General features: G+C 46.7%; 1 protein-coding gene across 1 annotated transcript in view; it reads right to left on the bottom strand.

The window, feature by feature from the left end:
* The window catches only part of LOC136108816 (syntaxin-binding protein 4-like), a 42,496-nt gene that overhangs the window by 6,806 nt on the left and 17,031 nt on the right, over positions 1-18,659 (bottom strand). Inside the window, exons 6-14 of the mRNA XM_065850957.2 lie at positions 12,788-12,873; positions 11,897-12,017; positions 9,127-9,268; positions 8,825-8,931; positions 8,243-8,396; positions 7,068-7,140; positions 4,248-4,345; positions 1,780-1,876; positions 500-627 (exon numbers count right to left, since the gene is read on the bottom strand). Coding sequence (XP_065707029.2) covers positions 500-627; positions 1,780-1,876; positions 4,248-4,345; positions 7,068-7,140; positions 8,243-8,396; positions 8,825-8,931; positions 9,127-9,268; positions 11,897-12,017; positions 12,788-12,873 — 1,006 coding nt within the window. The remainder of the gene's footprint in view (positions 1-499; positions 628-1,779; positions 1,877-4,247; positions 4,346-7,067; positions 7,141-8,242; positions 8,397-8,824; positions 8,932-9,126; positions 9,269-11,896; positions 12,018-12,787; positions 12,874-18,659) is intronic.

Here is an 18,659-nt window from a genome sequence, read left to right as displayed (position 1 = left end):
GGGCTATATGGCAGGCATATTGTTTTCTGTACCCAGAATAACAATGAATCAAAATCATTTTGGAAAGGAGTCAGCATTTTTGTGCAACAGATCAAAAGGCACATTAAGTAATTCAACTGCAGGGGGCTTTTTCATCCCACAGGATTTCACTCTCTGATCCCTGACATGGCTGGAATTGATGTGCTACAGTGGATTTTCATTTTGTGAACCAGGTGAAATTAGTTAATTGATTAATTAGGACTAATTTTCCTTCTGCATAACTGCCAGGCTTCTTCCTTCACATCATCCCATAGATGCTGCTATTTGCTTTAAAAATGAGAAGTTTTGAGTATTTAATAGAATTTCCTATAATCAAAATGATTAATGGATAGTTCTGCCTTATCTTTATAACTCTAGGGCAACCAGGAAATGGTAATTTAGTTTTCCCCGTTTTAGAATTTAATGAATTTTATGTAGAACATTCATGGATTCAATGCAGAAGAGCGATGGACTGACTGACCGGAGAGTGAAAAGCCGACGTATCCAGCAAACTGGCCACTTCGTGCTGCGTGAAGAGCATGGAGCTGGAATCCAGACCAGCCTCATCCAGCTCCTCCTGCATCAGATCCCTGAGTGCTTGGAGAACATCTACGAGAAAGGATCAGTTTTTAACAGGCTAGAAGAGAAAAGCAGTAGGTGTTAGGAGAAAATGCCACTGATTTTGGGGACATCCGCTGACTGGTAAGCAGAGTGGGTTTGGAGATGCCAAACAGGCTTCTCTTAACACTCCTCAGTTCTTTGTCAATCCATCAAGCTTACATAATTCATTGACTGTCTTTACCAGACTCGTTTCTTATCCAGTTGAAAACAACAAACTTCTAAAAACCAAAAAACTCCAGATATTTTCACAGCAGAGTTCTCACAACAGTGGTTCTCAGTATTATAAAATTTTATGCCAAAACCACATTTCTCTGACAAAAGGCACTCCCCTGTCTGCTGGCATTTCTCATGTTGCCGATTTAAACAAACAAACTAAAAAAAAAATAACCTAACTCAATTACTTCAGCACTTAGAAAAGGCATTAAATTGACAAGACTGAAAATCCAGATTCATTTTGCTCTCAGCCCTGGAGAGAAGTTCGGTGCGAGGGGCTGCATGGGACAGGCGTGAGCTGGTGTGACCGAGAGGGGGTGGCAGCACATCCCAGCCCCCCCAGCCCTCAGTCCCTGGGCTGCAGCAGGAGCCAGAGCCTTTGCAGTAGAGCAGCATCTTTGCTGCCAGCATCCTTGCCAAATACCCCTAATCATCCTTATTTCTATTGCCACAAACTATGAAGCCAGTCGCATGGTTCCATATCTCATCACTCACTGCACGAAAACATCCATCCAAGAGGTGTTGTGTATTGCAAGGCTGTTGGAGACATTGCTGATGGCTTTGAATTTTTGTGAAAAAACTTCTGGGGAGCAGACCCTGTGGGCCAGATATGTTCTGGCTGGTCACAGAAAGCAGAGCAGGCTTTTATTTTCAGCCTGTCCTCTGGCCAGCTCTTGCCAGGTGAGCTGGGGTTTAAGGAACGTGAGCCCTTGCACTGACTTTCTTTTTTGTTTTTTCTGATTTTACATACACCTCTACCAAACACCTTTTGTATTTGCGACTTTTCTTGACTCTTTTGAGGCTACATCAATACCCAGGCAAGTGTCTTACCCGCCACCTTTCAGCAGATGCCTCTCTCCTTTCTCAGCCTCCAGCAAAACTACGCAAAAATGAAAAAGCCCATCAGACACAGAGCTGCCCACTCACCTCCAAAGGCCACTGTCCCCTGTGAGTCTGTGGTCAAACTTTGCCGTAATTGCCTCCTCTTCTCCTCAGTCACATCCAGACCAAGATACTGCAGGACCTTGAGCAGAAACAATGAGCCTTTAAAAAGAAAAATACTGGAAAAGCAACTTGTTGAAGTAGGTGCTGGGAAAACACTTGGTGCTGGGTTTTTTCCTGGAAGTGACTCTCCAGGCAGCATGTTCCAAAGGAGCAGGCTTGGGCTGGATTTCCAGTCTCTCCTCCATGTGTACAGAAATGTCTGTCCCTGAAGACAGGGACACGTTTACATCCCTCCAAGAACATTTTATACAGATTGCAAGCAGATTTGCAGCTATGACAAATTGTCAGGAGCTTTATCAGAAGCTGGTGGAGCTGTAGCTGCCAAGAGCTCAGCCTCTCCTCCTTCTCTTATTGCCCAAGAATTATATTTGGGACCAAGAAGATAAGAGCTATTCACAGAATGTTTCCTGTGGCAAAAAGAGACATTCAAACATTTTCCTTCTCCCCTGCACCTTTTGCTCTCTCATTATGCCTGATGCCTTATCTTTTACTGATATTTATCAGTTCAGCCCTAGGGAACTACACAGAAGCAGATAAACCTGTGCAAACCCCACTTTGCTGCTGGCAGCAGTAAATAAAAGCTTTTGAAAGACAAAGTGAAGCCAGCGTTAAAGACTCGCCTGTCCCAGGCTGCACACGTGGCTCCTGTTCATGTGGGTACAGCACTGCCCACATGGGCCCCTGAAAGGGGTGCAGACAAACCCTTCCTCATGTTTCCATCACCAGCAAGCCCATGGGTCCCCTTTGCTCTCATGTGCTGCCTGTGAGGCCTGTTTGAGTCCCAGCTTTCCTCCTCTGCCCACCATCCCTGCACCAGGCAGTGCTGCAGGCTTTGGGGTGCTGACCCTCAGCCTGCTGATGTTGGCACCTGGCGTGGGCTACCCCAAAACCATCTCAGGTTGTACCGGTCAGGGTGGACATCCTGACCTTGGCACTGCTGCAGCTGTCTGCTCATCTCACTGGCTTTTAAAAGGGGAAGCCAAGCATCCCCAACTCCCCCCTCCAAAGAGGAGCTGCTTTCATACCAATGATGAGCAGAAGTCGGTGCAAAAATGCAATCTTAAATCCTGCTTTAGGAGAATTATGCGGGTTTAGAAAGGAAGTTCCTTTTTGTGTGCTGCCCTGCCAGGAGGAGAGAGCAGCAAAAGGGCAACCGCTGCATCTGCCGTGTGGTGGCAGCAGATGCTTGCTGACGTTCTCCTTGGAGTTCCCTGGCTTTGCAGGAGGGGCTGTGTTCTCACACTCTCCCCCCGCTACCAAATCCAGTAGTACTCAGGGTGGGATGTGCACCCCAAAACCAAATGGAGTGGCATGGCCCTCCAGGGGCAGTCTGCTCTTCACCAGGGTCTCAGTGAACACATGGGCATCTCTACTCCCTGCTCTTCGATGGAATATATTCCACTCCTTGCCTGTGGAATGCATTTTCCATAAAATTATGAGAGGAGCAGCGGTACTGACTGGATCCTCAATGGGATCTCTCATATTTCAGCCTTCCCTCGCCCACACCAGTCTGCCTGAGGTCACCCCAGCAGCAGATTGGAGGGCAGCTGCTGGCACCTACAGCCCTGAGGCAAATGCGTCGTGTCCAAGGGAGATGCGACTGCCAGAAAGGAGACTTCTGGAGCTCCTCAGTGCATTGAGAAATAGCCAAGATGTGTTTAAATGCCCCTTCAAACATGATTGGGATGTTTCACTACTCCTTCTTCTCCCTTTTTACGTTCAGAGGCTGGACAGCCTCCAGCAAACTCGACCAGAGAGTCGAGACCCTTTCTTTGTTCTTCACAGACTCTTGGTAATAAATACAGTTTGGTTGCCAACTCTTATGCCTCCATCTCAGTAGACAGGTAAATTAATTGTGGCTCGTGAGCAGTGTGATGCTGATAAGGAAAGCGATGTTCTGAGCACTGCAGCTGGCTCTGCACTCTGTATCGCCTGCACTACTGCTTTTCCTGGAGAGGTGAATTAGGGGAATTAGGCAGGTGCAGGCTGGTCAGTCGAGGATGGTGTATGTGTAGATTAGGGCACTGATCAAGTGCTATACCTTTACTCTGTGCAAACTAGCAGGTTGATTCTCTTCAACTGTTTCTATTCAGGCTTACATCTTTTAGTCCCTCCAAAAACCAAGAAACATAGTGACCCCCCTCCTAGTGCCTGACCCAGTTCTTACATGCCTGAGTGCAACATTGGTGCAAGAAACAAAACTAGAAGGCCTTGACCAGTTCTTTCGCAGAAAAGGAATACAAGGACACCATTCACTTATTGAGTTTGCCAATAATGTGACAGCTGGAAGGAAGGAGGTATCATGCCTGTGGACTATTTTCTGCATAGTGCACCCTGGGAGAAGATCAAGATGAGACCTTGTTTTGAGGAGAGGGACTCGTTCCACTTACCAGTTCCAGTTTCCCATCCTTGAGCCGGACATGGGGATCCAGCGCTACTTTTGCTTTGGTGCCTGACGCTGCTTTATGATTAGATGCTGAAGCAGGTGCTGAAAAGCCAAAAATAAGTGTTAACGGAAGAGCACTTGGGTAGAGGAAAAAGGTGCCTGCAAAGCAAAATTCAGAACTCTTGTTGCATGAAATATAATGTGTGTGCAGCAGGCCAGATATAAAATACTAGGATTTACTAAATCCAGTCCTGGAAGGCCACCGTTGAAAACACTGGATACTGGGGCAAACACTTAGTGAAACTGGGCTTCTGCGCAGTTTATTATAATATAGACAAGGACCTAGGACTGCAAAACCAGAACTTTAGAAATGTCTAATCACAGATTTTCATGGAATGTTGGGGTCTGTAGTTATGGTGATCTGTGAAAAAAAAAAAATCTGCCTGGATCTTGTCTTTTCTAATTGACTAAGCAGACCTGAAACCCAACATTTTATAAAATGTGGCCTTGGCTTCCACAACACACATGGAAAAGGGAATTGACAGATTAAATGTAATGTGGAAAAATGCTGGTGCAAGAATTTTTACCTCCTCAAGACCGCAAAAAGCCTTGAACTCTTTTCCCTTAGTTGGGCAGGCAGTTGTTTTGGGGGTAGAAGGAGCCACATGCATTGCAAGGCTGACACAGAGGCAGAAACAGCTGCTGCCTTGCTGGTGCAAAGCTGTTATGAGCTCAGAAGAGCCAGCTGCTGACAGCTGGCTCGTCATTGTGGGCACCACCTTCACATTTGTCCATAAGAACCTGTGACATTCCCTGGGAAAAAGGCTGAAGAAGGCGTTACTTGCTCAGGAGCTGCCCTGGCAGACTCCAGAAAGGTGCAGGACTGCTCTGCCTGCCCCTGCTCACCCTCAAGTCATCAGCCCAGGTTGGTGACAAAACTCCTTCTCATGCCAGCGGCACAGGATTTTCCCAGGGAACAATTTATTTCATCTGTCTGGGATCTGATTAACATCACGGGAAGCCCTGTCTGGCCAAGTAGCACCGCTTCTCCTTAACCTCTCTAGCACTTCTCACTGCACCCTCTGTGATCATAGGGGCAGAGACCAGGCAGCAGGAGAAGGCAGAGCTTGCAGAGGTGCTGCACAAGTGTAATCCTCCTAATCCGGGTGTTCATACGCTCTGCCAACACCAGCAGCTGGGAAGCAGCAAGAGGTAATAAATGGGTTTGCTGGATCGGCCACCAACACTTACTCTTGAAGTTCAAGGGCAGAGCTGTTACCCTTTGATGCATGGATAATCAGGATTAGCCCCACGTGGCTTTGCTGTCAGCTCTGGACATGGAGATATCCAGGGCATCCGTCAGGCACCGACAGGGAGGCAATTACTGGCCCAGGCTCCAGGCCTGGATGGTGCTCTTTTAAAGCCAGTTGTCTGTTTCCATGGATGACAACACTGACACAAAGCCTCCTCAGCATTTCACATTAAAAAAACACATGTAACGAAATCCCCCAGCTATGTCAGGAGGTGATCAGGTCATTGCTATTTGCTGGATTGCCTACATGACCCAGGGCTTTGCTCCCCATCACTGGGAGCTCTGGCTGTTGGTGGCCACCTAGGAGCACACCTGAAATCAAGGCTGCAGGACGCTCGGGGCAGGGAGGACAGACCAAGGGCAGTCCCTGTCCCAGGATCTCTGCAGTGTTGAGCACAGAAGGTGAATGCTGAAGCCTGCTGAGCTTGCCCAAGGTGAGACAGGCACCCCTGGGAGCAGAGTGCTGACACACACCCAGACCAGCACCGTCTGCTCCCTGACTCTCCCACTAATTCCAGGTGTAGACTAAACACAATTTACCTTGCAATGCTCATTCTTAGCCTTCCAGATGGAAATTACAACATGGCACGGGGGTTTGCAAGCAGGACCTGTGCCTCAGCAGGGAAGGTATCTGGCTTGCAGCTGTGAGAATAATGGGCTAGTCTTGCTAAGGGGTCGCTGGGGAAAGCCCAGTTTTTCCTTGGGGCAGGAGTAACCTTCATATCATAGGGATATGAGGTCTCTTGTTGGAGGTATCTCCCTGGACACTGCATCATGGGGGTTATTGAAGTTTCCTGGGATTCCTAAAGGACCTGTGAAGCTGCAGGCTGATTTGAGTTCACCCCCCTGTTGCTGCCATCCTGTCGAGTGAACAGAGCGCATCTCTCCCACAGAAGTCAAGAGCTCAGCATGGGACTCAGAGCATGGAAAGAAAACACAGCATGGAAATTTAAGCAAAAAGTGAAGCGTGGATGTGGAGAGAAATGCGACTTAACCACACCTATCAGCATTTCCCAGTTTGACCAACTGAGGGCATCCTTGATGCCTGTATAATGCGCAGGATTGCTGTGTACGTTACTACTATAAGTAATCGTCTTTTTTATACTGTGTCTCCGAGGACCGGTTCCCATCAGAAAGGAACGCTGCCTGCAATGGGACCTCCTGGATGCAAGTCTGACATGATCTTTGCACGTGGGCAAGGACACTACTGCAAGTGAAACACGGGCTGAGAGTGAAAGAAGTTGTCTCCTATGAGTACCTTAGTCCTCTGAATGCCTTAGTAAAGAATTTTGCTACTTACTGTGGACAGACATGGAGATAATTACTACTCATTGAGTAAGCCAAGCTGCTCCCTTCCCTCTCTCCTAGTCATCTGAGTCTCATTATCACACCATTAGATTCCATTACAGCAGCATAAACACCGATCAAAAATAATTTCATCATTCTCAGCTCCAAGCAGCCAAGGTTGTGTTTGTCACCCTCACAAAGAAAGCAATCTAGCAGGACTCTTACCTGAAACAGTAAGCTCTGGTGGGCAAATGTCCGGTGACAAAGAAGGCACAGGAAAATTATTTTCATGTCTATTCTAGAAAAAGAAGACACAACAGCACAGACAGTCTCTAAGCAGAATCTGTAGGTGTAAATAAAGAGCAGAAGATAGAGGAGTTCAAGAGAGAGCAATTCATCTGACCCATAAAGAGCAAAGGCATCGTCTGCCTCCTGTGCAGATGGGCCAAAAGAGACCCTGGGGGTTGCTCTGGGAGCATTTGGGACAGGCCTGTTCCCGAGCCATCCCAGAATCTCTGGTGATGTGCAGAAAACCCAGTTTGCCATTACTGCAACTGAGAATTTGACCTTACAGCTTTCTCCATGGAGGTTCTCCCTCAAGCTCTGCATCCAACCCACCAGTGAGGTCCTGAGTCTGACTGCAGCCAGCTGTGTTATTTACCCAAACCACACAATTATCACAGTGAGCTTGACAGGAAACTGAGACCAGTGCCCACCCTTTCTTAAATGCCAGGTGACAGCTGAAAGCACAAGAGGGAAAAATAGAGTCACCAGGTAGATACACTGAGCACAGAATCCAGCCAGGGGCTTAAGTTATCATGAGGGTGGTGTGGTTCAATCCTGTCTCCCCACGCACAGCTCGAGCACTTGTATCTGCGAACACAACATGGAGCTGGGCTTCACAAGGAGGAATGAGCCTGGCTTATCATTAAACTAGTGAAGAACAGAAACGGATTGCTTGGGAATGCTGTGGATTCATCATCAGAAGTCTTTAAGAACAAAGGGTTGTTCCTGCCTTTGGGTAGGAGACGAGATCAAACCAACTCCTGAGATCCCTTCCAGCCCTGTGACTGGTATTGAATGAGATGCAAAACCACAGAAGGGTTTTGTGTTTTTTTTTTTTTTTAAACCTGAGACTTCTGAAACAGGTCTGAATGCAGACCCTGGAGATGAAGCTTCTCTCATTACCTCCACAGATCATTTGCTGTCTCGAACCCGAGAAAGAAGAAACAGTATTTCAGATTTAAAATATCTGGCTGTAAGACAGTGGTACACACATCAGCATTACAGACTTTCCACTGTCCAGAAGGACTACCATGGAGTCCATGAAGAAGAGTTTTCTGATCAAAGACAGATCACAGGACTGATGTTGGTTGTCTTAGATACGGACTTCAACCTACCTCTGGGGACCTCATGTGGGCCTTCAGTCTGCAGGAACTTACACCGTTCCCCACAGCCTTCGGAGGTGGCGATGGGATGTTGTTATGAACTGACAGTCCAGGATGTAACCGTCCCCTTCCAGGAATAAAGGCCACTTCTGTGTTTCCCTCATGCCTTAAAGAAACAACAAATACAGAACATTTTATTAACAATTTTTAAAAAAGCACAACTTACATTTGTGGAACTTCCATGCCAGTTGTTTTTTTTTTCTCTGGAATAATCTCACTTAGGCTTATGCAGCCTGCACTGGTGTAGCTGGATCTCCACCAGCTGGGTTACTTATCTGAACTTCTGTTCTGTTGCAGAACTCTGCTGGGCACTGATAGAGGATACTCATGAGGACCAGAACATTGGCAAGGTCTGGATTACACATCAAGATGATCCATGCATTCAAGATTTCCTTACATGATCACCTACCAGGACCACCTCGAAGTATGATTTAACTTACGCTTCTTGAAGCTAAAGACTGGTATGACCTCAGGGATTTCTGCCCAAAACTCAACAGCGCCTTGATGATGACAGGAAATATGTTACATGCTTACCTGAATTTGGCTTTAGCAATTATTTTTCTGGCCTCTTCATGTGTACTGCCCACCAAAGAATCTTTATTGATAGCGACTAGTTGGTCACCAGGTCGGAGCCTACCATCCTAAACAAAGAAGGAGAAAATCAGAGCATTGGGAAGGAATATCCCTCTGACCAAAACCTTCTCCTGCAACACAGATCCTCGTTAGTCCATGCAGTGCATTGTTCATCTATCCTTAGAAAAACTGCTTCAGAACAGCTACAGCTTCTAGGAGAGGTCCCCATTGCAAAGTCACTGAGGGTCTCCACGGTCACTTACCTTGTAACAGTCACCATCTGGCATAAGCTCTTGAATATAAATCATGGGGCCATCAGGCCTGTTAGATCCACCACTGATTGTCAGCCCTAAGCCGGAGGATTTTGCTATAGAAATGCTCTGGATTCCTGATTCAATGGAGTAGCTGCAAGGGAGAGATGTTAGCAGGTGACTCAAGGTGATCTGGTTCATTTTCTCATGTCACTGAACAAACTCTGCCTGGTTTTCTTTCAGTGCATGATCCTTCTAACTTCTCCCAACTTTTTCTACCTCTGCATCTTTTCTTCCACCCGACCTTGGAAAGCATAGGTGAGGACTCCCATTTTTCAGCAAACATTTTTCAACATTATGAAGACATCTGGCTTGCATAATCCCAAATGCTGGAGAATACTTGTTTGCACTTAGAAAATAAAGAGACAATAAACTAAAGGTTTAGTGAGAATATATTTTGCACTCTTGGTTTTTATAGCCAAAAGTATGCAAAGGATTGATGTGGTTATTGTTTGAACACAGACAGCAATCAACAGATTGGTCAACTTTTAAGCAGCCCTTAGCAAATGTCAAAGTGAAGCTCAGGATACACAGCTGTCTATGTCTTAACTGAGGTTTGGACTCAAAATCTTACAAGATGCGCTAAGAAATGAGGCCTTAAGTGCCTTTATAGCAATACCCACTACACTGTGATTTACTTCTGTGGCAGTGGTACAGATGACTTGCCTAGTCAAGGATGTTCAAGTAAGATTGGACCCTACCCTCAACAAGCTGCCTGCTAGACAGGACCCAACAGGCCACCAAGACCAGGCCACCAAAGGCAGGTCCATGTGGAGGGGAGATTCAGCAATTGCAGTAAGTGTTTGTGGGAGTAGAAATGTCAGTGAACACCCACAGGATGGCGGGCAGCACTGCAACAGGGAGGTTTCGGGGAAGGATTCAGTGGGATCTAAGGGTCAGAAGGCCTTTTCCTCCTAATGGGCTGGCTTTTCTCTGTTTCACTTTATTTCCGTAGCAGCCATTCACCAAATGATCTGCAGTTTATGGCCCTCCTTGTGTTATCAGATAACTGAAGACACGACAGCTGTGCATCCCATGCCTCACAGTGGCACCATTGCGTAACCACCCTGTGCTCCCCAGCGATGCCATCCGCTGTGGTCAGACACCCCAGTGACAGAGCAGCGAGCTGCCAGCACCCCCAAACTGGCAGTGGAGCACTGCGAGAGCCAGCTGGCTTTGCCGGGGAAAGGGACCACATTCATGCAGCCATGTGTCTTAGTCTTATGAAAAGACATTGTTCTAAGAAATATTTTAGGAAGAAGATGTCATGAAACATAACATTAAAACTCTCTGTTCACATCAAAATATCAGGAACTGTCTGGGGTGAGACTGGATCATATCAGATTCCTGTTTCTCAGTGGGGTGGCAGCACCTCAGGTGAGACCATGATGAGAGGCCACAGCCTGGGCACAACCTGCAGAGAGCAGAAGGGATGGCAGCCACGTGCATGAAAAGACCCGTAGCACAAATTACATCTCTGCAGTTGACCACCGACACTCAGCTGCAGTCAGTGGTCCGTGATTTCAAATGTCTCATGCTGCTCCCAGGAGAAGGCCACTGGGGCCTGGCAGCAGCATGGACACAAGCAGAACATGGCACAGCATGGCAGTGCTGAGCGAGGAGGCCACCAAACCAGGTCCCTTCTGGCCTGAATTGCAGCTTGGAGGGGGTTAACAGCAGAGCAAGGGTGTCTGTCTGTCCTAACCAGCTGACAAGTAAGAGGAGCTGGCCTCTTCTCTGTAAGGGTCTCTCATTCCATGCAAGCAGCTTAAACCTCTGATGCCAAATATTTGTCCTCTGCAAATCCCTAATAAAGAGCTGGTATTTAGCAAGAGGATTTACTGGTTCTGCAGTAAGGGCTGATTCTCTTTAACAGCGACTTGGCTTGTTTACGCTGGCAAGGAAAAGGAAGCTGCAAGCCCTGGGGACAAATGGTCCCAGTTCCACAACTGTTAACACACTTTGGGCTGTCCCTCCTGAGACGGGCAACCCCAAGCACCCTGGAGAGGAAACTCCACAGAAAAACAAGCTCTGCCTGTCCAAACCTCTGGCCCTGTTAAATATGAAAGGGACAGACGACCACATGAAAACACATGCTCCAGGAGATCCTCTGGAGACAAAAGGATGCGGTGTCTGTAGGTAACCACTGTTGACAGCAAAGCAAAGGGCGTCAGAAGTGTTTGCATCAAGAGGTCAATGCTTGTGCTCTTGTTGCACGATGTCAACGTGCTAGAAGCAGGGCAACAGGAAACATACTCATGAAATACCTTCCAAAAGCACCACAGGCCTCACAGGAACACTCTGGTTTACAAATATGGTTTACAAAGGTGGTTTCAGGGTCCTCTCAGCTGGCTGTAGGCCATAGCTTCTCCCCAGGTTTCAGAGGGAAGGAGGAAGAGTTGCATGGTAACCATATTGCATATTAACCATGTTGTAAATGTATTGACTGCCTCAACCGGGAAACTTTTCAGCTCTCGAGCACATGCTTCCCAGGAGCAGTCAAGCTGTCACCACAACAAGGACTTCTAGAAAACACCATGGTCTCCTAGACCTTGTGGTGATACAACTGTATAGAAGAGATGAGGATGAACAAAGCTGTTCTTCAAACACCGGAAGTATTTACTGGCTCTACCGCTAAGACAGTGTTTGACATTCGGTGATATCTTCACAACTGACCAAGGGACAGGCTTTGTGGGGCCAACCCTGTGCAACCTGTACGTACTGTGTGTGTGGGGGATGCGCCGGGTTCCCGATGAAGGGGCTGTGGGAATTGGCAGGGCTCAGCAGCAGCGGGCTCTGGGAGCGCGAGGAGGAGCCTGAAGATGTACTTTCCAGGTATCGACCTGAACAGCAAAGTCAGAGTCAGTCCAGGGAACACAAATACTCCAGTATCACCCTCCTCCCCTAGTCTATTGCTGAGAGCTGACACCGTTTTCCCAGCTTTTTGGGGAAAAACACATAGAAGTTAAAGACATGGAGAGGAACGTTCAGCCTTCTTGGCACAGTTCCAGCATGGGACTGTCACCCCCTGCCAGCGCGACATACCTCTGCCATAGGGGAAGAGTTGGCAGCCTTCTGGTGGGATACTAAGCCAGAGGGACACCTTCTTTCCCCATGCACACATGATTTGATGTGCTGGCACCTGGCTTAGGTTAACCTTGTTGCACTTCTCAAAACATTTCCCATTTGCAAATGAAAAATAATGACCATTGAATGAACAGTTGCTGAAATGCTTCGAAATCCATAGCAGAAAGCTGCGCTTACAGAGAAAGGTATTGCCGGGGTTATCTTCTCAGCACATCACTTAATCCAAGTCGGGCCATCTGGGAAGCTGTTACAACCCCAACCCAGTTCTCCCTTATTCACCCAAGGAGCTTGCCTCACTTTGTGCTCGCTCTGTGCAGGCAGGAATGGCTTTGTCTGTGCTCAGCACGCGAGGTTACACTAAGTGCTTGCAATAAGGAGGGGTAGGACTTGTTCACCTTCAAACCTCCACTCAAACACCTGCACAAATCAAAACTCCTTCAAAGTAACATTGGGATAGAGAAAACATTCTTAGAAGAGGGAGAGACGGGTTTTTAGTTGCCCCCCAAAGACATGCCGAGCTACTCACCACCACCGTGCAGGATTGGTGAGCTCCGTGCTGAGCCCGTGTTGCTCTGGGAGCCAAACTTCTCCAGCAGCTCAGAGAACTCTCTCCTGAAAAGCAAAACACTGTATAGTCAGCTGCTGCTCAAAACTATTTCCCACCTGACTATATGATGACAGTACCTCTGATGGCAGGGACTTACTACCAAGGTGGAGCAGACAGAGCTTTCTCTTGCATAAGGGTATAACCCCATTGTTTCAAGAGGCCGCGCAAGGCTTAAAGTCAATAGTCAATCTTATGTGAGTACAGCTTTCCTGCAATGGTCTGGAGCTTCAGTGTGCTTCTTCCCTGCCCTGGAAAGCGTTCAGGGTGACAGTGGGAAAAAGGGGCTGGGAAGGGACATATGTACAGGCACTAATGACAGGGACTGTCTGTCCAGAGAGAGGGCAGATGAACACAGGAGTCCTGCCTTGCCCCCTGACTTGCATGCCACCACATGGACCATCCCAGGAATCAGCTGGAATAATTTAATCCCCAGCTATAAGGCTTAGAAATTTTGCTAACACACCTCATAAATTAAACAGCCTGTCAGAAGGAGCCATAACTATGCACACATAAAATAAAAATGCTTCACTATTTGTGAATCTTTCCAGAACAGTTAAATGTAGATTATTCTCTGTGGTATTTGGGGTTTGCTTGTTTTGGATTGGTTCTTTTTTTTCCTAGACAGAAAGCAGTTCCTGCTAGCTCTTGCTGGGACAAAGATGGGAGATGGTTTCTGGAGCACTTGCAAAAGCAGCATCCCACTCTGAATCTCTTCGTGTTGATATCCTCTGTGAACATTGCAGGATAAACTCTTGGAGCATAAGACCTTAACAAAGACCTGTATACAAAAACTGTGCTGGGGCAGCACAGGCTTCTGTGCTTTTCCCAGTAGTTCATGGCTGAAGATGCTGAACCAGCAGGAGCATGCTAAACTTACAGATATCAAGATCAGAATGGCTTGTCAGTGAATTCAAGAGCAGGGAGGAATGGCAGCCCACAAACATTTAGCATGATCCCTCTGTCTTGAGGCAACCCTCCCTGCTTCCTATATTACCTCTCTGCAAAGCAATCTCCTCCACAACATCCCCTGGAAAGCTGGGTCAGTGCCTCAGTGCCTTCCTTAATGCTTTCCTTCCAGGTTGAGTCTGACCACCATGTATCTACCAAGTATGTCGAGTCCTCAATGAGCTGTAACTACCTGTACACAACAGGTGAACGGCTTTGTGACCTTCCTTTTGCCAAGTGTAACATGTTGAGTTTTTAAACCCCATTCAGAACCACCATTAGCTATATAGACCAGCTGCCACATCATTTCTGGAATCCTCCTTTGAGCTGCCTTGAGCCTCTTGCATCCTTTTGGATGATAGACAGAGGAGGGGATGCCGTATTCCAGCATCATCCTCCTGTGCCCATCCCTGCCACACTGGCTCTTTGCTCCCAGGAGCATGTGCCCTTCTGTGCCTGTGTCATCTTCTTCCTTCATAACTCAACGCTACCCGATCAATCCAACTTTTTGGCAGAGAGAAGAGCCTCAAGGATGACTAATTTCTTACAGGTGTCATTAAATAAGCAGCCAGGCAAAGGGAAGAGACCCTGAAAGTACTGTTTCTGTGGCCACGGAACATCATTAGATGTGCTCTTTGAAGGCATGAGGGAATCCCCATGGGAAGGTGCCTTCTTGGTGCTATAGCTACAGGAAAAGCCTGTTCATGAGTGGTGAGCTCTCACACTTGACAGACAGACAAGCTCAAGACATAAACCTGTAGGAAACCAGCCACAGCAGTTTCCTCAGTGATGAGACTGCTCTTACACACAAGCAGACATTGTGTCATCTGCATACTTTACCGGGACAGATGTTATATATTATTGGCTAGATTAGAGTCAACAATATTAAATGGCAAATGAATCATCAGCTGTTTAGGTTCCTGCTGGAAATACTCTCAGTACTTTATGTCTTACCATTAACAAGAAGCTCATTAACAAACTTCAAAGACCAGTACCTGCCTTATCTAGTATTGCCATCAAAGGTATAGCTTATTCATTCCATTTAATGCTAATTTTAATTCTAAGTGTCACACAGTACTTAGTAGAATGCCTTGGTGAATCCCAATACTTTGCATCAACGCTATCGTCTTTATCAACTAAACCCATGACATTAAAATTAATACAAGTACTTTGTTCAGAAAGCTCACCTTCCGCAAAATTCTTTTAACAAGCAGTTTCACAGCGCTAGATACGGAAATGTATGTTAAAGCACTGAGAAAATGAAAGGAAAGCTTAGACCCTATAGCAGCAGGACAGCAGTTGGCTGTTCTGTGGTTCCCTGGGTTAAATCTTGGATGGATCTGACCTTAGCAGAATTTTTCTAACTTTCCATTAGAGTCTCTGTATTTCTACAGGTGATTCACACTCTCATTCCCCTATTAACTCATGCACTGATGGCCTTATCCCTCCATGACATATTGCAACAACAGGTCTAACATGCTGGAAGCTAATGTATTGTTTCCAGTGGTTACCCAGCCATCAGGAGCTGGGTTTTTGTTTTGGGCTGGGTTTTTCTGTGGTCATCTATTGTTACGTTTTCTTCAGATAATAACTCATCAGAGCACAGAGCAGGTTATGAACTTAAAACAATGGCTAAAGAACTCTTAGTCAATGTAAATGCAACTAGTCTGGCAGCTCTTATGTTCTTTAAACCCTGCTAAACAATGCAAATCCAATCACTGATCCATGCTGTCAAACTCTGTTATAAGCAGGAGTGGGTATGACTTGGACATTCTTTGTTGTTGTTTATTTCATGTCCTTAAGTTCATCCACAAAGGAGTATTTATCATTATTTGCTCAGGAGCCCGAACAATGAGCTCCAAGCCCAGGGTTGCCTTGCTGTAGGGACAGTGTGACTAAATCCTACATCACGGGCAACTGTCCCAGCTTTTGCTTTGTTGGTCAATACTGCAAACCCCGGTTGCACCAAGGACATAAAGACGCGATTAACTTGAAGCACATGCTTATTCCAGCAGCAAGGAATACACTTTCTGGTGTCAATCTCCCAATAATTAATTTTATGCTCAGTGTTGTATTTGAAGGAATTTGCAGGCAGGCAGACAATGCCCAAACATTACCAATTAATGAACAAGTATGCTGAAAGAATACCAACACGCCTTGCTTTGTGCTTTGAGACACTAAGAGACTTCAGAAGATGTCTTTAATATTTAAAATTTGACCCCTAGTAAAACGCTTGAGTTGTCACACATCTGCAACACTAAAATGCCCAGCTTTATTTAAAAAAAAATAGTGGATTGCATTAGGTGGAAAGTTCATTTTAACAATCCATTCTCCAGCTCTTTTTAATTAAGATACAGACATTTGAGGTCTGGAGGATGCCTGTAACAGAGCTCAGACCCGCACAACCTTCAGCCAGCCCCCCGGCGCGGAGGGGGTTAATGGGGTTTGCCAGCAGCAGCCAGCTGTAGGCTGACTTTGCTGCAGATTAAGCAGTGGGGGGCCAATCTTCATGCAGAATATTGTTGTTTTATCTCATAATACCTTTTTGTCCTGCCCTTTTGTTCTTGGGAGAACAAAGGGTGAATCCTACATCAAAGGTTACGAGAGAGCACAGTGTCTGGAAACCTCAGCTCTGCACCACAGCTAGGGCACCACAGAACAAGGAGCCTGTGACACCAGATAAATTAATAGCTTGTCTCAAAAAAACCCCAGAGCCTGCAGGTCAACGGGAACTGTGAACCCAAAGCCCTGCAAAACCATCACAAAAGCAGATTTTCTCGCGCCCGGCTTGCAGCAGCTGTGGCGTTTCCACCAGCTGTGCTGGGCAGCACATCGCGCCGCTGCTGGGCTTTGCTTCTCCATAAATGCCTCCAAAGTGGTGACATGCACAAGTGCATCTCTGCTTCTGTGGAAAAGGGTACGTGCTCTTCCCCGATGACCCTGGGACACCCCAGGCTGGCAAGAGACAACTCCAGCACTGCCTTCCAGTTCAGCACCAGGTGCTCAAACAAACCAGTGGGCTGAGCTGCCACTGTCACGCAGGGCTCGCAGGAAAAAAATGGATTAATTACCTTGTATTTGCACCAGGCTGAGCATGGACTCCAAGCAATAGCCTCTCTGCTGATTCCTGGATATTGGTTGACATTGATTATACAGTTGCAGAAAGCAGAATGCTTTCCTGACTGCTTCTTGTGCAAGCCCTATTAATAAATAACCTGATTTCACCAAGATGACTGTGCATATCATGCAGAGACGCAATGTATTTAGCATTTTATCAAGTAAGTACTAGGAGGTGCAGGGCAGACCAGCTTTCTCACAGTGATAAACCTGAAAGACCAGGATGATATCTGTGCAACGCATAGAAATGAGGAACTATTGTAACTTTCAGGTTGAGAATGAATAAACAATAATTATGTGTATGCAATAAAATTATCCTCATTAGGTAAAGATGAGGACAGACGAAAATCAGATCCAACCTTCATCCAAACCCAGTGTGTCCAGCTCTAAATCTGAATTTTCTGCTTTAAGCCCTAGCATTACTGCTGCTCTCTGCAGCATGTCTGATGCGACAGGCTGAAAACATGCATCTTATATACGCCAGGACTGAGTTCCATTAAGAGCACAAGTAATTTGGGCCTATAATTAACTCCAGGGACAAATAATAGCATTTATGAGTCAAATTCACCCAATGGCAACCACAACAAAATGCTACTCAGCTGAGTCATTGGGAAAATTGGCAGGTGGGCTGGATCATCTTCCAAACCCAGAGCCATGGCGTTTCCTCCTCCAGCGTGCCTTATGCGCTCAGGGTTTATGAAGGTGACCTGCATGCGAGTATCTGTAAATACACTGAACTACACTCCTCCCCGTGTCTTCCTTCAGCTTTTGTGTCTTGTGGGTCACTTTGGTGGGCAGTGGCAAGGCTGCCCCTCAGCTCATGGGAACTGACGGTGCAGCATCTCCGTGGGTATCACCTCCAGAGCTGACAGTCTCTGGGGAGTCAGAGAGCCCGTTTCAAGCCAGACAGAGGGCTGCCTGCCTGCCCACGCTCAAGCAGAGACTTAAAAGATAATAGGACATCAATAAAATAAAGACAAAACTAAAGGGGAAAAAAAAAAGTAGAAAGCAGAAAAATCCTTCCCCCATTTCTACAGCCCTTAATCCTGGAGATATGTATTCGTGTATTAAACAGTTTGTGAGATGATTATGTAAGTGAAATCTCTGCAAATCTTTAAAAAAAAAAAAAGATAAACTGATTACTTCCCCACTCTCCCACCAGCTAACCTTTTGCAGATTTAACAGATAACCAATAGCAAACGGAGACCAAATAAATTACTTAAAGTTTCACTGTGCTCCCAGAGTCTCCTGCAGTTGGTTTTCAAGCAGCCCCTTTACAGGGCGATTTGGGACTGTGGACAGATGTGCGAAGGAGCTGGAGCTGCCAACAAAGCCATGCGTGCGTATGTTTTATGAAACATCTGCTGCAATTTAAGATATTAGGAGCTGCCTGAACAGCCTGGAACAGACTGGCATGGGCAAAGGCAGAAGACCTGCTTTGGGGGCTCTGGCTGAGAAATGAAGTGTTTTCCTGCGCAAGTCCTGCTGCTGATGGGTACAGGGAACTGCTCAGCTGTGGGAACCCATCCCTCCTGCTGGGGACCAGCCCCAGTAACAGCCACCCAGAGAGGGGATGTCACAAGACACGCATTGCCACTTTCCCCACTAAGGCAGGCACAGGGGACTGCTGCGGCACAGAAGTACATCCTGCACATCCTTACTCAGACTCAGAGTAAAAGAAGGTCAAACTCCCAAGTTGAGCTCTGGTGACCTCTTTGCTTCACTCAGT

Source organism: Patagioenas fasciata, chromosome 15, assembly GCF_037038585.1.
Source record: "Patagioenas fasciata isolate bPatFas1 chromosome 15, bPatFas1.hap1, whole genome shotgun sequence".
NCBI classification, from domain to species: domain Eukaryota; kingdom Metazoa; phylum Chordata; class Aves; order Columbiformes; family Columbidae; genus Patagioenas; species Patagioenas fasciata.
Note: the sequence above shows the minus strand (reverse complement) of the source record. Positions and strands in the feature narration are given on the sequence as shown.